General features: G+C 44.6%; 1 protein-coding gene across 4 annotated transcripts in view; it reads right to left on the bottom strand.

The window, feature by feature from the left end:
* Nucleotides 1-27,385, bottom strand: part of ADCY7 (adenylate cyclase 7) — a 1,256,803-nt gene that overhangs the window by 332,224 nt on the left and 897,194 nt on the right. For all 4 annotated transcript variants that reach the window (XM_069604769.1, XM_069604771.1, XM_069604772.1 and 1 more), the window contains one exon: nt 22,492-22,624. In XM_069604769.1, coding sequence (XP_069460870.1) covers nt 22,492-22,624 — 133 coding nt within the window. The remainder of the gene's footprint in view (nt 1-22,491; nt 22,625-27,385) is intronic.

The raw sequence follows: 27,385 nt of genomic DNA, 5'->3' as shown, positions 1-27,385 counted from the left end.
TGTCCCTGATCACTCCATGATGGTGTTCCTGGTCTAACTCTACACGTGCGTGACATGTGCCCCAATAGTCCACAGCTCCAACACACCGGTGGTTCCCTATTCTGCCATGGAAAGCTCCCTGTGTTGTCCTGGTATACTGGTTGCCCTGTGGGGTAGGAATTTCTAAATCCTCCCACCTGCGGTTGGGTACCATACCCATACCCTCTCCCTCTCACAATTCCTCCTCTCCCCCTGTTATAATTATAATACCCAGCTCCTAACGCTGGGTATCCTCCTCCCATGTTTGACGTGTATGGTTGGAGTGGCGGCACCTGTTGTGTTGTAGTCTGTGAAGGTGGTATTTGGGAGGAATCTTGTGCAGCCACTACTTGTGTGGGGCTTTGGGTCATTGTTGTAGGTGTAGTTATTAGTGCCCCTTCCATTGTGTATTTAGTAAGCTTTTTCTGTACCAATTTAGCCTCTTCCGTTTTCCTGTCCTCTTCCTTTTGTTTCATTTTTCCTTGCCATGTCCTACAATGATGCACTATAGTCAGTTGTATTTCGGGCCATGGTTTTGCTACCATTCCCACTACTTTCTTTAGTTGTTTCTGAACTCCTTCTGGGAGCCCTTGTACCAGTATATGGTAAAATATTGCTGGTGTTTTATCCCATTGTTCTCTAGTTTCCATGCGCCACTTCTCTTGGATTTCCTGTATATAATCAACAGGATCTTCGTTCTCACGCATCTTGCGGGATGTAATTGCTCCTATATCTTATGTGTCTGGGTACTGTACCCTCAGTGCCTGCCATAGTGCATGTCTGCAGTTTGCGAACGGTGCCCCATTGTGCGATGTATTTGTTATTGTTACCCCATGAAATCCCGCTCTCTTCCAGATGTCATCCGCTCTAGCCCCTAATATTGATATTAACAGGCCCTTTACATCTCCTACTGCCAGCTTCTGTCCTGCGGTGTGTTTTTCCATTTCATATATCCATTTACCCGCACCTCCACTTAATGATGGGAGCCTACATTTTAGATTTTCTTTATCGGTATGCTTCCAAGGAACATACTGTGGTCTAACCCCACCTCTCTCCAAAAGTGGCATTAAATTATGTCTTGTTTCACCCTTTGTATTCCATAATATTGAGTCCTCACACCCTTCCTCCTCTTCCCTTTCTTCCACATTCTCACTTTCGTTTGTATTTCCCCTGCTCATACCTCTTTCTTCTCCATCTTTTCCCCTTCTTCCATCTTTCTCTGTATTTAATGTGGGCATGTGTATACCTCTTTCCTGCCTACGACTAGGGAGGTCTCTAAGCCCCCATCTATAGGGTGTCAGTTCGTCGGTGAAGGGCGCTAGTTTTATCTTGCGTAATGAACGTGAGGTGGTTGAGCATGTAGGGTGCGATAGGGGAGGGCGTGATGGGGATGATGGGGATGGGGATGTTGCGTCCTCATGTGCCTGTCTTTCCTCTATTCCTTTCTTTCCCTCCTCACCTCTCTCCAACTCATCCTTTCTCCTTCTGATCCATGGTGAGTCTATGTTGGTCCGGGTGATGTATAGTTTATCTAAGCTTTCCCTTTCACTGTTTCTTCCTTCATTTTCCACTCCCTCTTCCTCACTACAAAAGCTATTCATAAACGGCACCCCCCACTCGGTCTTTTTCCCCTTGATGGTTACTGTTTGTAAATCTATTAGGTCCAGTTCTCCTCTTTCTCCTTTATCAACCGCTCCCCTTTGTGCTGATGTTGTTGCTACTTCTGTGTCATCATATACATCCCCCCATGTTCCAATCTCCCTTCCCCTATCTCCTCTTTCTCCTTCATACCTTTCCTCCATCTCCTTACTATTTTCCTCCCTTTTCCTTTTCAATTCCTCCATCGCTTCACTTCTCATCTGTTCTAATATTCTTTCATCCTCTTTCTTCCTTTCCCATTTCGCCCTTTCCTTTTCTACTATACTCTCCATCAACCTCCCTTCTTCGTATTTTTTGGTTGATTCTGATAGTAACCTCCTCCTCCATATTGCCATTTCTTTTTCTTTTTCTTCTTCTTCCCTTTTCTTTTCCCGCAGTACTACTCCTGATACCCTTTCTGCTGCTGCTTTTACCCTGTCAGCTTCTCTCCTTTGCTCCTCAGTTCGTTCCCTTATTTTTTCCAATTCGTTCTTACCTTCTTTCCTTTTCCTCGCTCTCTCTCTCCTCCCTCTCAAGCTGCTTGATCAATTCATTCTGTTCATCCCTTAATTTTGCTAATCGTTCCTCTAAAATCTCTTCCTTTTCTCTTAACAGCTCTTCCCCCCTCAATTCACTCTCCCTGGCATTATCCTCGTCTGTTTTCTTTACTACCTCCTTCTCTTCTCCTGTTAATGAACCTCGTAATTTTAATAATATCTGTGCAGCTACCCATTCATCATTTCCTATTTCCACAGTCTGGTCATCTCCAATCCTCCCCTCCCCTGCTGGCATTTTCCTATGAGCCACATATGGTGGAGGGCTGTATGCCGGGTTCGAGTATCCCTCAGCCGCCCTTAACTGTCCTCTTTCTATTTCTCCCAATTCTCTTAAAGGGTACCACCCCCACCCTCTGTTTTTACTCCCGTTACTAGGGGTATATCATTGCTCGGTTCCTTCTTTATTTCATCTGCTTTATTATTCTTTTCTCCTCCCTCGCCTCTGTTTCCCGCGTTCTTTGGGTCCTCATTCCCCTTTTTCCCATCCTCTCCTTCCTCCTTAATCTCTGCTTCTTCTGGTATTTCCCCCATAGTGAATATTCCATTTGGTCCTGGTCGGGACCCCTGGAACATCCTCCATAAGTTAAACACCTCCACGTGGTTTGCCAACTTCTTCCCTTTATACGTATTGTGCAGATGATTTAATAGTGAATGTTGAGCATATGGATCGAAGCTACCGTTTGGCGGCCACGGTGTTAACATTTTGTTATCCGTCCCCTGGGTCCATTCTATGCTATACTTAATCATTTTCTCCCTATGGGGTGGCAATGTTGTGCGTATGTATTGTAGTGGCGTGGTGAGGGTGTTCCCCCACCCTCCCGATCCTGTTCCGTATGACATAGTAATCTGGTATCAGTTTATCCCACTAATAGTTTAGAATATGTAGCCTTATATCGTTACCTGGCCCCGTAAATTTGGGGACTTACGATAGTCCTCTTAAGGAAAATTATAAAAATATAGTATGTTACATCTGTGGATTTTCCTCTGCCTTTCTTCCTTTATACAACACCCTTACGGCCCCCTGCGGCCGAGGCGTACGTAGCCCCCTGCGGCTGCGTACCCCTTATTTCGTTCTTATACACGGGTCCTGTTGTCACGGGCTCCTCCCCCTTCTACATTTGCCGTGGCCGGCGTTCTCCGTGCGCAGCCACGTTCCCCGTTTTGCCTTTCCTCGATCAACTCGTTTACCGTTTATCTCCGTTTCCACTCCCTTACCATAGTTCTCTTCCCCACCACTCTCAAAACGAGGATGCCTCGTGCTTGCGATATCCTATGAAAACCCTGCTGGTGACTTCACCCACCTCGTAGAGCTACTGGTAAGTTCTTCGTATATTCTTTAAATCCAAAATACACCTGCAATCTACCCCCGTTAACCCCACAGCTGTCTTCCTGTCACTCCTGGAACAAGGTAATCAAATCAACAATATAATCGGACTGCGCACGCTGCGTCGCCTCGCGTGTGATACGCCCCTCGACAGGAGGGCTTAACCAGCCAATTATCCTCCGTATTGGGCAACTACCTAGCTGCCGCCTACAGGGAAACGTCATCTACCTATCGAGTGTCTTGCTCGAACAATAGGGATCCTCATCTACTCATTGATCAATAAATGCCAAATCGTAGGAAACCACACACACACACACACCCTTACACGTAGTCGCGACCTAGACCAATCAGTGTCTACGAGCGGCCGCACGTGATGTTTTCGTGCTCCGCCCCCTTCTCTCGCGTTACGTAGCCAACTGCTCTCCCGCTTGTTCAACTACCATTCATTCTATTTCTAACACTAAACTGTCAAACCTTCGCCGTTCACCTGTGCAACACCTCCCGTATTTAATTCCTCCCCCTTCCCTCACAATTTCACATTGTTTGTTGTGCGTGGCATGCTCACCAAGTTCTCTTGATGCGGGGCCGCTCGACTGCGTGCACCCCTCCGAGCGGCTCGCCACCTCCCCTCGTCTGGACCACGTCTGGACACTCGCCAACCGCGGGCGGGATACTTCTCAACCGGCTCCCGAGGGCCAATATCCGGATTGCGCTGTCCGGTCTTCTCGCAGTTCCACGATGGTCCTGTAGTCCTCAGAAGGGGGCAACGGCAGAGGGGGCCGCGCCGCCGGGCCTCCTCGCAACCGGAGTGCCTGGAAAAAGTAAAAAATAAAAATGCAGATCTTAAACAGATCTCAGCGGTGCCTCCAACTTGTCGGGGGGAAATTCTGCCGGGGTCGGCCGGGCCGTCCGCAGACCTCCGGGCTGGGAGGCCCCAACTCCTCCCATATATCCCAAAAGAGATAGAGTATGAGACACACACAAGAAGCAAGGTGACTCTGCTGTTTATTAAACACAAACGGCAGGGATGGGTCAAGGATCATACGCGTCTGACCTGACACACACACAATCGTGGGGCTCGCAGGCCCTTTTTACTGTAGTATGACGCGCTACTTGCGTCACTTTAGAAAGTAAACAAAAAACCTATCGCCACTCTTAATTGGTTGCTCGAGTGGTAGGGTTAGTATAGCATACGTATAGAGAATAATATGAGTGGACGAGGGTTAGTCAGGTGATATATCTGGGTTGTCCCTACAATTAGATACATGAGAATTGTTACATGAAGACTCCTAATGATTGGTTGATGTTAATGGCGTCAGTGATAAGAACCCCATGTTCTGATTGGTGCGCCCGTGAGCTTCCCAGCCTGGGACCATCGCTGTTCCCAGCTCTCGGTGTACCTGCAATGTGCAACAATGTTTCACTATGGGTGCATGCAGACAATGTGAAGACTTATTCATGAGCTGGACGGCCGACTACTCCCACTGTCGCAGATGTCCATTGATCCTTTCAAGTGTATCTGCCTGTGTCTTGTAACGAGGGATCCAGACGCCTCTTTCCTCCTGGGCTTGGCATCTCATCAGGTTCGGCTTGGTCACGTGAGGTGGGACCGTGTTTGAGGCAGAATTCTGCACAATTAATATTGTTTTTCCACTGTGCGCCTGGTTTAATTGCAGGTGCGACTTTGATGTTGGTGCACGGCGTGCGAGGTTGCAACATCGTGCCCTTGATGGTCTGCTTTTGGAATGTGGGTTTGCAACATTACGACCTTGGCTGTCTGCTTTTGCCAGGCTCATCCTGCAGGATCAGCAACCTGACTCTTGCTCTGTTAACGTCCACGGGAGCTCTTGCTTGCGGCCTACTTAGGCCTGGTGTATAGGTGGAACCGTTTGGTGCACAGGCGCTTTAGGTTATAGTCTCATATTGTCTTATGACCAGTATCGTGTCTTCGTTATAATTCTCATTATGGCACCTAGGTTTAGAAGAAGCGTGAGCAAGCTCTTTAGATGAGTTCATGGTGCGTCTTGCGTTTCTGCATTTTGAGAGCCTAATTGAAAAATAATAAAGATGCACGTCCGTGAGTATGTCTGTCACCTACGTCATAGCACTGAGTATATTCTTCGTGTAGATTGGTGTGGGAGTGTCCAGTGTGTATGTTGGCACAGGTGTGCTATCCGTTGGCTAGGTCGTCATGGCATCTCTAACGACGTATAGTTTTAGTCTAGTTGATCCATGCCGCAGGCATCGGCATGGGCAGGGCGGGCTGCTGGGCAGGCAGATGGACACATCCTTATGTTCCTGTACCAGGGTATCTGGTCGTCTGGTAGATGGGCAAACTCTTCTCGTGGCGGGTGCTTGGGCCGTGAACCTTTAGGCCAGGCGCGAGAGGGGAAAGATGGGAGCCTGTTTTTCCATTTTCCCACTTCAATAGTTAAAGGTCTGTGTAACTAATTCTGATTTTCTTCTAGCTGCCGAGTGCCTGGCAGTGCTGTATTCCGTCTCACCTTTTGTCCAAATCGCTGGCTGCGGATTTACTTTGTTCTTCCCTGGCTGGTATTGGGGAAGAACGTAGAAGTTCATCTGGGACCTCAGTTTATGAAAATAATTCACGATTTCAAGTGGTTCATGGTTCATCTGTATCCATCAATGCTAGAGACTCATTCACTAGAGTTAAATAATAACAGACTTTACAAAGCCTGAATTAAGCTTTTCATAGTACTGGGAAACAAATAGCTCCCCAAACCCCTACACAGCGCAGGGGTGATCCCAACTATTATGCCCTCTATGTGATATTTCATTTACTGGCTTCACCCCATTAGTCCAGCGCAATACAGCCTTTCATTGTCATGATATGTGGGTGTCATCAATTCTTTGCCTATAAACAGAACACCTGCAAATCGAAATCTGCACGCTCTTCCTTGCAAAAACATAGCTCACACTTTGAAGTGTTGCTCCCAGAACATCTCTTAATTTAACAAGACTGACAGCTAGTGCTTTGAAGCCGTAACAATTCATTTAGTTTGTACAATGAAGCTTCAAGAGGAGTCTCTCGAACAGCGATATCAGCAGTACAACAGACTAGACTAAAACATATCTAGACTATAGGGCCTTAACAAGGTTTAAGACTGCTTCTGCAAAATATTCAATTCTTTAGTTCTCTTTTTTTTTGTCCAGTGGACAACTTCAAAAGAAGATAACTGATGTGAGCCTGATCCCTTTCTAGCCAAAGAGACTGCTTTTAATCAGGAGCAAGAGTACCACTAACTAGCCTCTGTCAACCCCCCCTTTAAACAGAAGGACTGTTAGCAAAGTCCAGAATGTCCTATTGCAATGGTGCACACAGAGAACTCAAAGATAGTACAGTACTCAGCTGGCTGACAACTAGGCAGCCAGACGAATCAATCATCTGAGAAAACAAGTTGGAGAAGAAACATGCACAGCCTGTGGCTTCCTCACTATGGCTATTTAAATCTCTAAACCCACCACTGTGTTTCATGCTTCTGAGGAGCTTCCTCAAGAAAGCAATATTTTTCACTTTGTATGAAAATTGCCATCAACAGTGGAGTAACTTTGCTGAAAAAGTTGGGGGGGACATGACATCTGAAGAAAAGGTGCTCCAGCCAAATGAATGGAGACAAAATGATATGCCATGAAAGTTGGGTGGAGGGGACAAACACCCCTGTCCCCCCCTAAAATTACACCCATGGCCATCAATACTCATAATATTGTAAATTTTATAATACTTATCAATATGCCTTCTAATATGTTATGTGTGTATCATTTAATATGTTCAATTACATACATCAATGGCAACTCGTTCATTTGAATCCCAATCTACATGCATTACAGGGCCCCCTTAGGCATACATCATGTAGGTGAATTAAGAATTTTGCATCATGGAACTCCTGAGCAGATGATATGGGATAATCGAGTTGGCATCCATCAAAACAATTAAGCGCGGATGTACTTAATGACAGTTTATTAACAAATAAAAATGCTCAACAATACGAAAATGTAAAGCACTACAGAAACACAAAACACTTGTCTGTTTCCAGAAGTGCAGTATTATTGAATCCACTGTTCCTGTGCGTCACATTCACATCTCGGTCGCATCACGCAAATATTCACAATTCATTTGCGCCTTAATGAGGTATATAGGCCTGCCCAAAACATCAACCAAGCACTGGCTCACCACTGCCACCCTCTTTACTCATTAAAAGCTTGCATGTTTGCTCCCTATGAGCTTCATATTCTTGCTACGCCGATGAGCGCCAATGGTGGTGAAACGCGCATGTTGTTGTTGCATCTTTGAGAGCTGGAGATCTTGCATTTATGAAGCTGTGTGTGAAATAGAGCTGCCCTGAAAGCCAGAGACGCCCATCTCTGTGAGGTGGAGCTTCAAGCTTTTCTTTTAATTGACACAATGCCTTGCTCTGTTGCGCCGAACTGAATATCAACTTCCAGTGTTGGCTAGTAGGCGGTGCAGTGGCACGTGTGGCTTGCAAACTGAAATGGCATACTCTACCGTTTTGTTGTATGGTAGAATCATTTTTTTTCTTGCAATTTTTAAAAAACACAATAATATTCATGCTGTTTGATAAGCATGTCCCAATGTCCAAGCACAAGGATGTCAAAATACACCACACTGATGATCACCAATGAGGGTGAAATGTGTATGTGGTTGTTGCATTTTGGAGAGATGTCAATAGTGGTGCCTATGTGGCAATTACGCACATCTTACAAGTATCAAAAAGACAAGTGTCGGTCTGGAATTATGGGTGCCGGTTGCAGCATACTGGCACCCATTTTCAGACCGCCACACTACAACTCTGCAGGGGTTGGGGCTGTTGGGCCCGGCAGGTCTGACCTGCCAGGCAAAATAACCTCCCCCAACGGTGCAAGTGCTGCCATTTCCCCATTCCATGGAGTCTTGTGCGGCTCCATGGGAATGCGGACTAACATTTTCTGGCACTTGACTTCCCGATCTGCCGGGACTTGTAATGTCCCGAAGGCACCGGGAAGTCAGGTCCCGGAAAAGTGTTACGAGTATGGCGGCAACCCGCCGGAAGCCACGGCAGGGTTGCCGCTGGACTCATAATGAAGCACAAGGTTTTCTTTTAATGGCTACATACACACAAAGTCTTGCACTGTTGATCAGAATCACCTGAGTGATGGCTACCAGGTAGTTATGTGGCATTTACAGCTTGTTAACTGAAACAGCTTTTTGTACTCTTAGAACTGTTTGTGTATGCCCTTTTTGGAACTTTTTGCATTATGTTCTGTGAACTAACCTACCATCGAGTGCGTGGATTCACAAAGCCTACTGGAATATAATTAAGTCATATATTTCTCACTAGTATATGTGTTAAGACCTTGTTAAAACATTGCTGTGTGATATTGGTCAAATCTTTGATGTGGAATGTAAGGGTGGAGAAGGAGGAGATGGACACAAAGGTGACACACTGATTGTTATGGACTTTTTTCTTTTTTTTTTTTTTTCTTTTTTTTTTTTTTTTTTTTATTTATGTTTTATTCAAGTATAAATACTTGAATTTTTCAACAGTAATTTATACAAAATTTCATAATTCATAAAATACATAAGATTTTTTGTAATAACAGCATGATACAAATATGCAATATACAAAAGCAATTGATTCCACACTGATTGTTATGGACTTTTATTATTCAAGAAAATAAAGAGAAAACTTAACTTTCCCAATCTCTAAGAGGGTTTCCCTGCCTCAAATAAAATACTATGGGTTTTGTCAGAATGTCAGTGTGAATAAATAGCTCACTAACTTGTGTCAAAAAGCCTACTTCTGTCCATTACACTTAAAACTACACTAAAGATAAAGTAGAATTTCTTGGTCCAGAAGAATGACTCAGCTTCTTCTGGACTGTGAATAAAGCTTCACTTCCCGTTGTTGGTTTTTACTTGGGGGACTGTTTCCCTTCCCCCGGGTCAAAATTGTCCTGCAACACAAAAGACAAAGTTTCAGCACTTTTCTTTGGCAGACACACTGCTTATCTTTTAACACTTTGTTATCTGAAAGTCTTTTCAGCTCTGGTTACCAGGAGAATGACTCCCTTCTCCTGGTATCTGGATTTTACAGTTCAACATAACCAGGTGGAATGACTCCTTTCCCCTGGCCTTGGTTACTAGAAGAATGACTCCCTTTTCCTGGTGTCCTGACTTCCAATTGGGGGAAATACTCCCATCCCCTGGTCTTTCTTGGTTACTAGGAGAATGCCTCCCTTCTTCTGGTATCTTCGTTTCAGGGTTTAACGATGCCAGGAGGAATGCCTCCCTTCCCCTGGCCTTTCTTCCACTTGCTTTACCACAGATAACACGAGGGGGAATGACTCCCTTCCCCAGGCTTTTAGTAGACTTGGTTTCACAGTCTACAACACGAGGGGGAATGACTCCTTTCCCCTGGCTTCTCTTGTATTTGGTTTCACAGTTCACAACACCAGAGGAAATGGCTCCCTTCCCCAGGCTTCTCTTATACTTCAGTTTTGGTAGACCTGGTTCACTCTCTTGCCAGGTACTGCTACAAAGAAGATGACTTTGGATGGATCTTCTTTTTGGGTACGGGCCCAACATGCTAGTTTCTCTATGACTCACTTCGGGCACACCTGGTTCACTGTCCTGCCAGGTACTGCCCTAAAGAAGAGGATTTCTCCTCTTCTGAAGGTGAGGGTCCCAGACCCGTGGGGGTGCTTTTTTCTCAGGGATTCTCGACACGGCTCGGTGTGTTCGGAGTCCTCCATGACTCCCTCACCAACTGTCCCAGCAACCATATTACCTAGTGGGTTCTTGCTGGCTTTCTCGGGTAGGTCTGGCCTTCGGTCTTCCCCCAGTTTCTCTTGTTCTTTGGTGGACTGCGGTGGCTCTGCAGCATGTCGTTTCTCTTGGCATGCACATCTGCACTTGCACACACCATACAGGCTCCTCACACGCCTGGACCTTTGGCTTTCCAGTTTCCCGTGTGGTCCTTCCTTGTTGGACTGAATAGTGATGTCACAGCTCCCTTGTGCGTGTCCCAATCAGCGGTCTCTGCTCTGTTCTCTGCCAAACCGCTTCCTCGCTGGCGGTTCCTACAGGGAGGGATAGACACATGATTAAGTCCTTCCTTCCTCCTTATTCTGAATGGGCACTGTGAGGGGTCAGAAATGTGAGGTGGACCATGTTGTAAAGTTTTCTCAACAAATGCCATTTTGATTAATTTTAAAGGTTTGAAAAACACCTCACTATCCCTAGCCTGACAAGGATTTCCCTGCCTAAAATAAACAAAAGGAAACACTCTAACAAAGGATATCTGTCCCTCACACTTACACACATAACAAATGAATAAGGAAATGCATGGCAAATAATTAAATTGACAATGTAATCACAGTCTCTCTTCACAACCTGGGCGAATTCCCCCTCCCCAGATTCAACTTGATTCTGTGTCACAGTTCAAAAAAAGAACACAAGGAAATCCTGGGTTTCACCAAAGGTTCCAACACAGTCTTATGCTGCTTCTCTGTATAAGCAGAACGTTCTAACACAAAAAGTATAGTGCTTCTTTTCTGTCTTGAACAAGTTCTCAATTCACAAATAGCAGCAATAGATGACTTGGTCAGGATGATTTTTGTCACAACAATACATTTCAAAGAAGTATAGTTCCTTTGCCAGAGCTTTACTCAGCTTTTCTCTTAGCACCAAGAACAATATAAATTGTACCAAAAGCACTCTGTTGCACTTCTCCAACATATACCTGTCTATTCCCTTGCCAGGTCGACTTCTCCAAGGGTTTGTCATCCGGGTATACTTCCATGCCCGAATAACCATTCACATCAACAGTGCTTTTGTGGTTTAGGTCAACTGTCAAACAATTTACAACAACTTCAAAGTATTCAAAAAATTATAGCTTCAGTATTGACAACTACTCTTCAGGGGAATCAAGATTCACACTGGTGCTCGTTATTATACTTCTGCAAATAATGCCCCTCTACTTCTGGATATACCGTCCCCAGAATGGAAGCCTTTTTGCCACTCATTTCCCCACTACACCAGTAACCAATAACTGCCAAGGATAGGATTTCGGGCTGATTCTCCCGTGGCTTTAGCAATGTGAGTTTTTATCAGCTTTCAACACATGCTTGACAAAGTGTGGGTAACAAGTCTCGCAGCCCTCAGACCTTTCATTAGCCCCCTTCTGATATTGGCAATATCGAATGAATGGTGCTTGTTTAAGTCTTAGCCTTTCTTGGCTTGTTTAATGCTTGTTGGTTTTGACTTTCAACAATAATCTCTCTTGGCTTAGATAATGCTGGATTGTCTCTTGCTTTGGGCACAACTTGTTAATCTTAGCTTTTATCAAGTTTGTCCCTTTGTTCTGCTGGGCATTCCGCCAACTCACATTTTTATCAGTATAGTCTTTCACCTTTGTTACAATGTGTTGTTTCTCACTAGTTAGTGATTCAAAATCACTTTGTGAATCACTCTCCTACGCAAGGGTTGCGTCTGCTGCGGTTCAATATTTTGGTATTCAAAATTAAGCTTTGGACCTCTTCCACTCCCATGCGAGTGTCTGCCACTAAACAAACTCTGGCTCGAGCTACGCAAGCTGGGATGGAGTCCTCGGGGTCCCTACAAACTTAAGGACTCACCGGGTAAGGCACACATCTCCATTTCCCTCACCACGCACAGGGCTTCTGCTTTTGTGGCTCTTTGCTTCTCAGCAGACCGCTTCCTTCAATCCACCTTCGCCAGCACCACCTGCATTAGGAGCATCTCTTGCGGTGGTCTTCTGGTGCACGCCAGCCACCAGAAACCTCCTTGAGGCCCTCGGGTGCACGCCAGCCACCTGAGTCGGGCTCCAAAGAAGGAAAGCTTCCTTTGCTTCCTGCTGCGCAACCTCTGAAACACAGGTCTCATATGGGCAAGCTTCTTCCATACGCGCTTCCCGTTGCGCGACCTCTGCTCATCAGTTTCCAGGAGGCACAGACCTCTTAGAACCGGCAGCACCGGGGTCTCAGTCTCTTCTCTCATCTCCAGCTTCCGTATGGGCTGTTTGCACGAGTCACGCTGCTGCTTCTCACTGCTACTACTCTCCTCCTGCTCTCAAGCTCTCCTACTAAGCTGCACCTAAGGGGGCTTTTTAAACATCAAGTCTCCCTCATGTGTGGGTTCTTGAGATTAATGAGGCTACTACAACCTTACACATCTTCAGCCCTCTCCCTTGTCCCAGTACATAGGGAATTGTGGAACTTTAAGTCCTTAATGACAAAGTTCGTTTTTTGGATTTGATTTTTACTTTTAATTACACCATTATTCTTCCCCAATATGCTTTAAGGGCATTTCATAAGAATCAGGCACCTTGCTTCATTCACAAGGAATAGGCAATGCTTTTAAGCTGTTATTTTTTCTTAGACTTTTGTTCACTTTACCCTTGGGCATCAGAGAGGTTTCTATCTTTCCAAGTTTTATGATCTTTATGATTGATCTCATTCCTATTTACAGGTGAATCCTGTGGCATGGCTAAATGGTTATTGCAACAAGTTATTACATACTTTGGTATTATGGAGTTATCCTCCTCACAAGATGGTAAATACTGTGTCTCATCCCACAGATTACTCTCACTCCCCTAGGCCTTTTCTCCTGATTCACACCCCTCAGGTTTGTGGTGATCTTCCCACAAAACACCACCCCCAAGGTCAGCATTTTTCCTCCTCTTGGTGGTACTGCATAACAGATATAAGGATAACGCTTGTTCTTAATTTCCAGATATATTCCCTTACTATTAAGGCTACAGCCACACACGTCATTCATCTATGTCCCGAGAAGAGGCAACAGTTTATGATGCAACAAAAAAAAGGTTGATTCTTTATTGAGGAAGAATTATGCAGCTTCTTATCTGTCCCTGTGCTCATCTACATATGCCTACTATACCACGTAGGCTCTTCTCAAAGATTTTGAAGAGCTCCATGCACGTATTGATGAGGGGCAGGAGTATTTGGCTTTCTTGGCGGACATGCACTGTCAGGTTGAATTCCTGTCCGATTTAGCTCACAATGGGCTATGGGCGCCTCTATCTCCGTGGTACGACAGTTCCAGCACGAATGTACATTCACATTGAGGAATGGCAGACTGATAACCCTCAGGAGTGTGGCCTTCAGTCTGCCCTTCCAAGGCACAAAGAAAATGAGCAGGAGGACGAGATCCAACAAGTCCACAAGCAGGAAAAGCACTCTGGGACCCCAAGGAGCCCAGCATGCTAAACATATCTCAGCTTCATCAAGGCAGTCCAGAATCTCATTCTTCAGCTAGAACAACCTGTCTGATCTTTAGGAGCAGGCAGCAGGCCCCAGCTCAGGTCAGAGCCTTGTGTCCTCCAAAGACAAGTCGCTCCTGACTGGTGGGGAACCCTCCAGGTAATGCATGTGGGATTAAGGATCTGTCTTTTCAGGGTTAAATGGCCCCCCTCTTCCGTCAAAGATCACCGAGTACCCGATATTCTGAAACAGAGATATTTCATAGAGTTCTCATGCCCCCCACACCCTTATATTGCAGTTGTTGGGATCCCTTGCTCTCCGGACCTTCTAAAGAGAGACTGTCTTCATGCAGAGATGTAGGGGCTACTAAAAAAGAACATTCACACTGTCCTACTGAGGATTTGGTGATGGGGGTGTTACTCCAGGGTCTTACTGGTGCCCAAGACATTAATGTGATTCAGGCTGGTTGCAAATAACCTCAATCATTGCAAAAGGGGATTGGCTGCCGTCACTAGACCTCAGTGATGCCTGCCTACATGCACCAATCCATCCACCATGACCCATAATGTTGTGGTTTGTGGTTGCAGTACTCCATTTTCAGTTTGTCATCCTAACTTTCAGATTCTGGTCAGCTCCCCTGATCTTTACAAAGCCAATGGTGCCAATCACAGGGCTGTTACACAAGAGGAGCCCTATGATTCAGGAAGCCTCACATTTTGGAGGCACGGGACGCAGTGCAGGCGGTCTTGAATGTCCTAACGATGTATAGTTTTCTTATTAGCGAGAAGAATTCACAGCCCGAGTGCAATATATTTTGTTCCTTGGGGCTTGGTTTCAACAGCATGGGCCAGGTTGGCCTCCTAGAGGGAAGAGCATCATACTTTATGATGAAAGTAGAGGATCTGTGTTGTCGGAAGATGCATCCACTAGGTAAGGGTTGAGGATCCAAGGCCTGATGGCAGCAACAGTTTTTGTCACTCCATGGGCAAACCGTCATCTTTGGCCCTTCTTGTGGCATCTGCATCACTTCGGGCATCCAATGACCCGGAACTTCGAGTTACAGATTCCAGTATCAGCCCAGGTCGTAGAGGCCCTGCAATGGTGGTTGAATCTATAGAATCCGCTCTAGGGATTTCTTGTCAATGCCCCACTATCAACATTAATACCTACCAACACCACAAGTTGGTTAAGTCTTGCTACAGTCTGAGGGAGGAGGGGGCATCAGTGGTGGAGAGTAATTCCATTCCTTGACCTCAGATCGTTCTGTATGTATTCTTCCTTTCTGCCTTATTCCCAGGATTCTGGGCAGAATCAGATCATCCAAAGTCAGGGTTCTCCTAGCAGCCCTGTACCTGACAAGCATGTTGTGGTATCCTCTTGTCCTCTACCTGGCAGGGGTCCTGCCACTCTTGCTACCAATGTACCCACCAGCTATTCTAGCAGCAAACCAAACACCTCTGAGCAGCTGGAGTTGTGAAGCCTGGTCCTTGAAAGGGAAGGGTTAAAACATAAGGGCTTGTCCTCTCCCATTTCTTTCTTGCCCAGAGGTTCAGATAAGTCATTGCCTCTCTGCTCTTACGATAGATATTGGGGCACATTTTCGAACTTGTGTGACAAGAATGTTTTTCTGCCTCTTGACCGTTATTCGGCAGACATTGCTACATTTTTACAGGAGGGATTTCGGATGGGGCTGTCAGTCTCCTCTCTGAGAGCTTAGTTGGCTGCCATTTGGTTGGCCACAACTCCTTGGTGAACGTCAGTGGACCCAGATCCAATTATAGCCAGGCTGTTATGGAATTTTACTTTGGAGAGGCATAGGGTTAGGTCTCTCACTCCTCCATGGGTTCTTCTCTTGGACCTGTGAAGACTCCTGCAGAGTCATCACTGAACCCCAGCCTATGATCTGCTCACATGATGCCAGGGGAAGTCAGCCGCTACCTGATCCTAACCCTAGGAACGGTATTATGAGGGAGGAGATGGCTGTCACAGGGAAGTGTTGACTCCTTTGGGAGAGACGCAGTAGTCATCTTCTTGTGAGGATAAGAGTCCTATAATTCCCGAATACCTAACGCCATTCTGTCATTGCACAAGTCCCTCACATGAAACTACCCAAAGAACATGCAATGAAAAGTAATCTGAACAGATTAAGGCTTGTACCTTGGGAGTTCAGGAATAACATATGACATGCTCTAATTGTCATGGTTTTGTTTTAGATAGAGGTTCTAACCTCAATGTTAAATCACAAACCGTTCACATAGCATCCCCTAGCTCTGACAACTCTCAATTCACAAAGAAATCAAAACCAACTAAATGTCAAAGGACAAAAACTACTATGGACTTCAGGATCCACAATGCCTGTGGTACTGGAACGAGGAAGAAGGACTGAGAGTTGGTAAGGATCAGGGTTGCCATTGAACAGAATGAATGGTGGAGTTGTTGCAGAGAACGGTACCTGAGCGGGACATTTAAATCCAAGAATGAGCGATAGCTGAGGAGAGGCGACGCGGAAGTAGTAGTAGAGGCAGAAGCAGTCTGGTTCTGGGATTGCCGCAGAAGCAGAAGGAGGAGAGCCAGCTGAAGCCGACGCGGGAAGAGAACGCATGCAGCATTGCAGAGCGCGCAGCGGGACGCAGCATCGTGGAAGGCTATGGGAAAGGAAGCCCAGCTGTATGGGAAATTGGCTCCCAACCCGAAGTGAGTTGCTTCGGTGAAGAAGCTGGCAGGGCTCCGGAGTAGAGCTCTGCAGACCGCTGAATTACATGGGAGGTGGCAATGGAGTGAGCAGAACGCAGAGGGTCTGCTGCAGCAGCAGAAAGTGAAGCAGGGACACCAAAGGAGACCGGTGAGTTGGCCTGAAGTTAAAGGTGACCGTGGGAAATCCGAGCAGGACATTTGGTAGTAACCCATAATTTTGAATACCGAACACAGCCGTAAGATAGCTCAGCGGGTTGAGTGCTCGCTGCTGCGATCTGAGCATGATCTGCAGGTCACAGGTTCGAATCCCGGCAAGGCCAACTCAGCCTTTCATCCTTCCAAGGTGGATAATGAGTACCAATTTCGGTTGGGTGATATTGTATGTAAATAAGTACTCTGTAAAGCACTTTGGATAAAGGCGCTATATAAGTAACATATCATCATTATCATTATAAAGTAATGACGCCGTAAGGGTGCAATTCCCCTTTTATGGGATACCAACTTGGGGAAACCTGTAACCGCATTGCCAACAGCCAAGAGGCTATCAAGAAGCAGTCAATAGGCAACTTGGGTGCAATTCTCCTTTTTCGGGATATCAGTTTGAGGAAACCTGTAACCCACATTGCTAAGAGTCAAGAGCAATGTTCCCTCTAATTATTTTTCTCTAAGTGTGGAACAGGTTGGCTTTTGTGCGCACTTAATTTTCCATGTGCGCAAATGAATCACGAGGTAAGCCACTTTGTGAGCATGCGTAGTTAGTGAGCTAGAGTCCCAAGAGAGTTTGGAAAGGAATTGCCCCTCCCAAACTACTGCAATGCTTTACTAATCTGCATAAAAGGTGCATTTTACAACACTTTTTCCAAACACATAGGTGAAAACCTATGTTTTTATATGTGATCATAAAGAGAACTCAACAACCAGTTCAAGACCTCAAGATGTGCCACAGTAGCTTGCAAAAGTTCTCCTGTGCAGAGAGAAATGTGTGCTTTATGTCACTGGAAAAAAACTTATGTGTATTACAAAAAAACAAATATAGCTTTTCATAACTGATGTTGCTTTCAAAAATCAGACCGGATACAATATTTGCAGATGGAATAAGGGCAACTAAAAGGAATGTGTCAGAAAACATGCCAATCGGAGTTGATGTGCCACTTTAATGAAGTAATTCAAAGGCCACATGAGAACATGCCACTCATAATTTGCGTAAAGGTGATAATTGCATCAGAAGAACTGCACCACAGAATATGAAGATCAAAATCCACTAGCTTCTACTTACTATCCACATTATGGTGCCCTGTGAGTTACTCAAAATCAGCCTTACAGCTTAAAGACATATACATCATCCATTTTTAATCCCTAAAACATAAAAATGTGCCCCCAAAAAATGGGAAACAATGAACAAATAGGAACCAACCCCAGGCTTCTGCACACAAAGCTCCATTGATATTGTTTCGAATCAGCGATCAGCAGAGCAGTGGCATAGGAAGGAACTCTATAATATTTCAGACCGATCCCGAGATGAATTTTAAGGGCAACGAGCATCTTTTAATAAGCATAAAGTATTCCTGTTGGCAAAGCCAATTACTTTTTTATTCTCTGAAAAATCTTTTCACTCTAAGTAGGAAGCAAATACTTATCAAAGCCTTGCTTGTAACCCTGACATAGAAAGTAAAATGACTGGGCACATGTAACCTATAGTTTTGCCCGCACTTTCTCACCACAGCCTCGTCAAAATTCAACAAGAGACTTACTGAGGTTTCTTATAGAGCCCTGTTGACGTGAATCACATATTTATGCCTTTTAGGTTAATAGCATCAATGTTCAGAGGTACGACAGTCTGAGAGCCTTCTTCTGTAAATAGGGGTCCCTCTTTAATTCATTGTTACCAGTTAAACAAGATGCAGGGGGGCTGCTTCAGTCAGTAAACACAGAACACATGTTTAAATTGAAATGCCCTCAGCTGCTGAGCATAGAAAGAAACAGAAAGTGCAATTCTCTAGACTCTTAGTAGAGATTCCTTTCCTTCAGCAAACAAACACATTTTCTACACTGTACTGTGCTGCCGAAACAACTGACTTGGTTTTTTAAAGTTACTGATTTGTTCATCATCCGTAAGGAGTGTTCTCCTGTGCCCTTTTATTTTGCAGAGCATACAAGATCGTTTGTAACTTATTCCACCCTTCTATTGTTGAGTAGGTTTATACAACTGATGAGTGAAAATGTTTTGTATAGCATTGAGTTACAATATAATTTGTTAAGGTCTATGCCCAATGCAACTCTGAACACTTAAAAAGGATGCAGATTGGGTGAAATGCATTCTACTGTCTGAATATCCATTGCCCTAATACTATATGCAAGTAATACCTAATACTATATACGAGTAATACCTGCATAGGCCATACCCCTTATCCCTTCCAGGCCAAGTAAGTGATATTGCAAAGTTGCTTTCCACTTATAGGGTAATGTTAGCAGTGCTAAAGTAGGAGATGAGGAGCATGACATTGGTCTACTCAAAATCCTTAGAGGGCAAATTAATATTTGAGTTTTATAATGCGTTAACATGCAAGAGACCACTTCAAAGCGCTTGAATGACATATGTACTAAGAATAGGAAGCATGGGATGAGGTTCTACATCTAAGTAGCCTGTTTACCAACAGTCAGTATCTGAAATTTGAGATGATAATTAGGTTACATAGTGTGGGTGATGCTTTTATTATTAATATTATTAGTGTATTTATTGAACGCAGACCTGGCTTCGGAAATCACCAGAATGCTTTACAATCGTTGGAGGAAGAACACAGTGAGGGGAAACAGAGACAAGGGAGTGGGAGCTAACAGGGGAAGGCAACAACAGCCAATTAGCAGCAAGAGATCTACAAGCAACCAGGGGTGTAGATAGTGTGGGGCAGATCAGTGTCTCGGGTACGATGAGGAGTGGAGGGTGTGTAGACCTATGTTTTACGGAGGAGCAATTCCTTGAAGAGGAAGGTTTTGAGCTCTTTTCTGAACTATAGCAGCAACGGGATAAGTCTGATGTTGATGGTAAGTGGTTCCTGAGTCTTGAAGCATAGTCAGAGAAGGCTGTTCTTGTTTTTTCGTCCCTGCACCGTTGGAGTTCAAGACTTCACGTTTCCTTACTTCTGGTAGATTGCAGCCCTCTGGAGATGCTATGTTTCTCGGTGAGGTAGCTTGGGGACTTCAGGGTGAAAGCCTTATAGATGATGCAACAGGGTTTGAAGATGATACATGCTTGCAGCGGGAGCCAGTGCAGTTAGAGGAGGTTCAGGGTTGCATTTCCAGAGTCCTTTCATGAGTGGTGCTGCAGCATGCAGGACACATCTCAGAGGTGTCAGGCTAGTCGCTGGAGGGCCTTCCAAAAAGGAACTTTTTATAAGGCACAATGAATAACAGAAGTTCTGGTACTTGAACGCTGCTCAAATTACAACAAACATAAAATAAGTGGTAGGTACATGTCTAATAACCTTTCGCAGATCCAAGAGAGAAAGAGTCAAGGTTATCTGGTAATATCTAAATATTTATTTGGGTAGAGGTTAGAGTAAGCGCGTGGTAGACTAAAGCATAGGATAGGATAGCATAGGATGATGGGTATGGAGGGAATAGTAGTTGTTTAATATGTGCAAGCATATTTTAGTTAATTTTTCTGTTCATGGAGCCACCTTTACAAATGTCATGTAATTAAGGTGGCATGTGCCTTATTAAATCTTTTTGCATAGGTGAGAATTGCCTGTGTGCGCTGCTAAAATTCTTCTGAACGGCACTCAGAAGAAAACTGGGCAAGCGCACTAGAGGGAACATTGGTCAAGAGACTTTAAAAAGGAGGCAGCCGTTGTTCCGCCCTCATCACATGGGATACGGGTGTGGAGAACATCGGGCTAAATATTGCCACTAAGACCAATAGTAGTTGTAGGAGTTTTTCTTCCTGGCAGGTGGGTAAACCAGGAAAGGGATTAGTAGTAGTTAGTCCTGGCAAACGAGGATACCAGGAAAGAAGAAGATGTTTTGAAGAAGAGTGGCAAAAAGGTGTGGTGGAAAGAACCTGTTAACTCCATTATAATTTTGACAAACTGTTGCATCACCAAAGGTAGTTGCTGTGCTATCCTCACAAAAGTATTCCATTTGAAGAATAAGTGTGATATGCTAATAATTGCTTTGCATTCTGAGGAAAACAATTGCCCTGGTTACAAACTATGATCTTGTGTTTTGTGAGAGAGACATTTGTCTTACCAAGAAGGATATTGTGGAGGACAAGAATTTGTTTGATTTTGAGCAAGTGTTTGAAAGAGACCTGTACTTTACCAAGCCGGAGGATGCAGTGGAGGGAAAAGAAATGTTGTGTTGTACTGAACAGAACAGAACTTTGTTGAATCAGAACTTTTCCAAGGGTATTCCTGAATTGATCCAGGAGAAGGGATTCCAACCCTGGTCACAAGGAGTACTTTCTAAAACCTATAAGTTTGAACTTTTACACAGTTTCATTGACCTGAAGACAGCCAAATATTCTTTGTATACTTTATGTATCATTGTGAGGGCCAGAGGCTTTTTGGACACTAGTTCATCTTTCTTTAGTTTTAGTTTGGTAGGTAGGGACATCCTTGTTAGGATAGGGCGAGATGGGTGTTTATTTCACCCTTTTTGGTGAACATTGAGAAAACGATACCTTTGTGTTCATCTCGCATTTCTGACCCCTCACAGACATTAAAGCTCTGCAGGGTCCCCCTTTTGAGCCTTTGGCGGCAGCTCATATTAGACATTTGTCTAATAAGACAGTAGTCCAGACGATGATTGTTTCGGCTTGCAAAATTGGGGAGTTAGGGGATTTTGTGCTCTCCTCCTTTGTCTGTTTCTCCTGAGGAAGTGACATTTAGACTTGACTGTCCCTTTCATTCCAAGGTGGTATCCACCATTCATATTTCTCAGGAGGTGGTAATCCAGCTCTACCAGGAGATTTGGGCCCAGAGATTCGGTTCTGATTGGTGGCTTTGGGTATTAGGGAGGTTTTTCTTGTAACTGTCGCCTATGTGGGTAAGTCTTCCTAGTTCTTGTCCTCCAATAGTTTGTTGGTGACCTTTGAGGGACGGCCAACAAGGGTCATAAGGCATCATCCATGACCATCAGCAGATGGATCAAGGACACCATTACTTTGGCATATTCCCTTTCAGAGATCTTGCTCACCTAGAAAAGTGGTGGGTCGCTCTACTAGCAGGATGGATACATCTGGGGCTGAGGCCAGTGCTCCCGCCCTCTGGGACATAAGTAGGGCAGCGAATTGTGCATCTTCCAATACCTTTTCCCATTATTATAGATTGGCTGTACTAGGTTGGGCAGATCAAGGTTTGCTCCAGCTTTGTTAAAGGCTAAATGCCTTTAATTTGTTTTTTTGATTAAAAGTAGCACTGGTTTTTGCAGCATCCTGGCTCCGCCTTGTTCTTTCTTATGGCCTTTGGCCGGATGTTGGATATTCTTCAAAGAGTAAGGACTGGGACAAGGAAGAGGAGGAGGTGGAGTTGATGCCGGGATTACTTACCAGTAATCCTAGTTCTGCCTAGTCCTTCTCTTTCTTTTCACAGTCCTCACAACCCACCTCTCCTGCCCTCCCTGAGGGGACCACCTGGCCGTTCCCCTTGGGTATTGAAAGGGGGTGGAAAGGTACTGTGCCATATTTGTACCTGGAGGCAGGGGAGAAAAATGCTACAAGGGGACTTGGGTAAAGGCTGCCTACTTCAAAGAGTATGGGCTGTAATGAGGAAGTGAAGGACTAAGCGTAACAAAGATTACCAGTAAGTAACTCCTCTGTTTTTCTTCTGCCCATATAACATTCTCGGTAAAAATGGAGAAATGTAGCAACAAGAAATCGTAAACTGCACACAAAAAAATATACGCTGAAATTCTGCTGTTGTTAAAGTGCCACCACCAGGAGTGCTCATGTTATTTGCGATTTGTCTAAAGGTGGCTTTTTCAGTTCAGATGGCAGGCACCTACCCTTGGATCAATCACCAGATAGGTTTTGATGTTCATCTCCTTGAGGTAGGGGTCCCTCAGGTGCCCATTGCCTTCCTCCACCTGATAGGCATCTGCCAGGTCAGCGAGAGTGGCTTCCGTGATGTGAACACGGCTGCAAAATAAAAAAAACTGAGTGTTGAAATCTTCCCAAAATGGCAGCTGTGTCGCATTACTTTGATTTAATCTAAGCGTGTGCTAAGCAGCAAGCTTCATACACAGTAACCATGTTCAGGTTGCTCCATTAAAGTTTACAAGAAGTAGCAATCAATGGATTTACTGGTGCTGGATTAGACAAATAATTAGCTCATATTTGACACAAAATACGAATTTTGGTCATTTAATAGAGAAACTAGAACTGTAAAGAATGCAGTATAATATGAATGGAAAATGTGTCCAACATGATTTTTTGCAGGTAAACATATTGTCTGCGCTCCAGTAGCATGGTACATCCTGTAACATGTGGCGTTTTCCTTTACGACTCCATCCAATCTGTGAAGCACACAGTATAAAAGAATTGGGACATACAAGGGTGGCCAAGCATACCATTTTTGCACAGTGTATTGTGCATGCATGATTATCTTTCAGCTGACCTCAAACGCACAGGGAGCTGGATAGCTCATGTGGCTGGAAATGATATACTTGTTGGTCTGAGTCTCACTCTGCGAATGCATAATTGCCACCCACGGGTCCAGTTCCAGACAAAACTAGCGTAGGCAAGGCCAACAGTTTGGGCTTTTGTGTAGGCATGGTATAGGCATTTGTCAGACACTGCCATAATGGTACTAACTTGCCATTAATGGTAGCAGGTGCAAATGATGCAAGTACTTGGGTATATAACAGAGATATCAGTTCCTTGAAAATGCGTATCCAAAACATATACACAAGACAACACTGTTGGTTTTAGCTAATGCTTGTTTTTAAGAGGACTTCAGTGAGGCACATGCATACTGCGTATACATGAAGTATCTGAAGGAACACTTAGTTAAGTCATTTTTATTACACCACATATATAGTTCCAATTAAGCCATTAACTTGAAATAACACTGACAGCTCAATGTCTGATGTTACTGCTTGATAAAGATAGCTCAAAGATACCCCCAGGAGGATGTGCTTTGGGTGGGAAAGGGCAGGAAGGCCGTTCGAATGGCCATGGGGATTAGCATGGACCTGGGCTTTGTGGAAAACCTGAGGGTCTTTCCCTCCCTAATCCCTAGAGGATCTTCTACACAGGCGGCCAGGGGAGTGACATCACTATTGGATCCCGACACTGTGATTGGACGAGCGAGGGATGAGAACCTGGGTGGAGGGTGCTTTGGTATTGGGGAGGGATTGCCCGAAGGCGAGACATGGTACCCCCCTTTTCCAATAACCCCTACACAACATTCCCTCCTATTTCATGACCGCAGACTGTCTCCTTTTCCCTTTGACAAAACCTCCCCACTCTGTTAAAACACAGAGAACTCCAAATTAGGCACGTTTTCATTTCTATCAATGTACTATTAACAAGGACAGGCGAAGTCAGGCACTGTAAACAGAGCAAGCACACCTGAGGACTGGGGGCACACCACAGGTGTATAAAAAGAGTGAGCCAGAGAAACAAAATGAGCGAGCTAGAGCCAGAGGAGGTCCACGGGTCAGAGTACGAGAGCACAGGAGAACTGGGACACCCAGAGAACCTGAGACCTGCTGGAGGAGAATGGAGTGCCGAGACGCTGAAAGCATATGGTGTAAAAGTGCTTACGAAAGCGTGGTGAGGGAGCCATGTCTCCAAGGAGCCAGAAGGGGGTTAAGTGCAAAGCTGCTCTCAAGAGTGAAGTTGTGGAAGGGTGTTCATTATCCTGGGCCAGAGAAGCCACGCAGGAGAGATCGAGGGGCTGGTGAGGAGCCTTTGGTCTTCAGTCGATGAGACCGCAACAGTGACGTTAAAGATACACAACCGATGAGTTCAAAGCCAGAGGGGAACCCAGTTGATGATGGTGGCAAACCACAAGCAATAAAATGTTGCAAGCAGTAAGATCATCACAAGGAGGAGTGTAGTGTTAAAAACACGCTGAAGTGTAGAGGAAAGCTTTGATTGTCCATTGTGAAAGTTGAAAGATGAGAGAAACAAAGAAGTGAACATTTGCGTGTACGTTAGCACGTGGTGAAAGGAGCTGTAGTGAATAGAGACATTGGCCTCATTATGAGTTTGTCGGTCAGGAAACAAGGGTGCCGGTAAGCTCTTCAGCTCAAATTCTCCTCCTGACCTCTGTACTCCATCCAGCATCCCCAGCTCGCTCAGAGTGTGCCTGTGTGTTCCACTTTGTATACTCCTTAGGAGAGTCAACTAGCATCAGGTGTGAGTGGTTGAAAAGGGAGGCCTGACCTTGCCTGGCCTTGTTAGCGGGACAAAATGGAGACTGCCCATAGGAACTCAGGGTGCATTGGTTCCTACGGGTAATCTTCGTGGCTCGGCCTTTCCTCTTCCTTGTCCCAGTGGTTTTTGGACGATAGTGTGGAGGGATTGTGGGAGTTGCAGTTTTTCCGAGTGAGTGTAGAAAAACTATGTGGGTCTTTGTCAGGGTGAAGGGGGTAAGTGCTATTCTAATCTTGTAGTGAAATTTGTTTTAGCTAGGATTGATGTCACATGACTGGACATCACCCCTTGTTCCACATGGGCTGTAAAACATGACTGCACAGTCCATATAGTCCTTCATTCTTGTACTATCATACATGCCTCTGCATGAGTATTAAAGGAGGACCAGCACAGGTAGCCCTACATGATTTGTTCCCGGAAAGGATTCCGGTGAGTTAGGATGTGTTCTGATTCATAGCTGGCCAGCAACAAAATGGCCAGACTCGGTGCAAAAGCAGCCCCCATTGCGGTCCCCTTGGTCTAAAGGTAAAACACTGATTGAAAGAAAAAACAGTTTTTACATTGAGCCAGGGTCATCAGTCCTACTATAAAGTTATGAGGGACCATTGTCTGTAAATTATGAACATGTAAGTTTTGTCTGATGCATTCAATGGCCTGATGTGGAATGCTAGTATATAGGGATTTGATATCCATGGTGACATTGGTTATCAGAAATCCAATTTCAATTTCCTGAAAATGTGAATACTGTGCATTGTGTCTCTAAGGTAAGTTTCTGTTAGAACACTACTTGGTTTCAGAAATGTGTCAATGAATTTACATATAGGTTCCAGAATAGAGCCACAGCCCGATACGATTGTTCTGCCGGGAGGATCTGTAAGGGTCTTTGTGAAACTATGGGAGGGCATAGAAGGTGGGGGTATATCCTTGATTGCTATTGAGGAAATCTGATTATTGTTCTGTTACCCAACCTTTTTGAAATCTGTAGGCTGTTTCCAAGATACTAGGACACAAGTCTTTTATAGGATCCTTCCTGAGTTGTATGTAACTATTGGTATCATCCAGTAGTGAATAGACCATCTTTTGGTATTGGCTGGCAGTCATTAACAATATGCACCGCCTTTATCGGCTGGTTTTATGACCAGGTTTGTATCACATGCCAGTCAGTTGAGGGCTTCCCAGTCTTCTTTGGATATGTTGTGTTGTAAAGTTGTTTTTCTGTGTTTAAGTTTACTAAGGTCCTTCAAAATGCATTTTTTCGAATGGCAAGAATATCCATCGGAACTTCAGTATCCAATGGAGTAAATGTAGAGGGTGGATGGAGTCCTGAGTCTGTTTCTCTCATCTGCTCCGATTGTTCCCTGAAATAAGTGCATGGACACATCATCCTTAAGAATCTGCACACATGCACGGTTTTAAACCATTCAGTATGTTTTTATGGCACAAAAGACAGACCCTTAGATAGTACGGATACCTGTGCTCTCAAGAGATTGATTCCTGTCGAGTTGAAAAGTTAATTACTGAAAAGACTGTCCTCTGTCTTGTTCATCTCCTCCCCAATGCGTATGGTTGTGTCCATGGTGGTGGTCCCCACTTGTCTCCTCCGAAAACCTCCTCTGTCTAAAAAAGGGGGTGGGGGAAGTGGGTTGTTCCTGAAGGCCGGTTGTTGGTTGTACCTAGTATTGTCTTACGTTGCAGAGTCACAGCTTGTATCTGAGAAAGTCACCCACCTTCTTCTGCCATACGGTCTTGGTTGTGTAGTTATGAACCCTTGTTTCTTGAGGATTTCCAAATAGTTGTCTTTCATATAGGGATATATGACTTCCAATTTGAATTCTCTAATGTATTTTGCTAATTTCTTTGTCTTCTTCATTATGGTTGACAAATTTAAAGTCATCAAAGAGTTTGTTAATGTCTATTAATTGCTCAAGTGCGTTGGTCAGTATGGTATTGTTAGGGAATTTTTCTTCCTCTCAGTTTAATTCTCTCTGAATACCAATACTCACTCTCTGTGCTGTAGTAATTGTTAAGGCCATAAAGTCCTTAGTGCAAATTGGTAGTGTATTGTTTATCTCACAGAAACACACAAGGTTTGTTTCTTACCACTAGTCCAGCCGGAATTATATTGGCTTTGAAGTATTCATGTAGGAAGTAACTGTGTAGTTCTGTCCTGAAGCTTTTCTTTTGTAACTTTTCTTTTTGCAACTTGAGCAGTTCATCGCTCATATTGGAACTGGTAAAAGTATGGTTAGTGGCAGTTGGATCGAACGGTGAGTGGTCGCTAATGACCTGTGAGATCTTTATTTCTGTGTAACTTAGATTTTCTGAAATCCTCGAACTATTCCGTATCAAATAATGAAGGTGTGTGAAAATAGGTATTGTCAAACTCATTCTCACTCGTTGACCCATTTTGTAGGGGAGACAGCTGTGGGGTGCTAGAGGAAAGGTTGGAGACCAATAAATGTGTCTGCACTTTATTTAATATGTCCCTAAGCAACAAGGTTGCTAGACTATTTTACA

Source organism: Ambystoma mexicanum, chromosome 1p, assembly GCF_040938575.1.
Source record: "Ambystoma mexicanum isolate Mex_15411 chromosome 1p, UKY_AmexF1_1, whole genome shotgun sequence".
Lineage (NCBI taxonomy): Eukaryota > Metazoa > Chordata > Amphibia > Caudata > Ambystomatidae > Ambystoma > Ambystoma mexicanum.
Note: the sequence above shows the minus strand (reverse complement) of the source record. Positions and strands in the feature narration are given on the sequence as shown.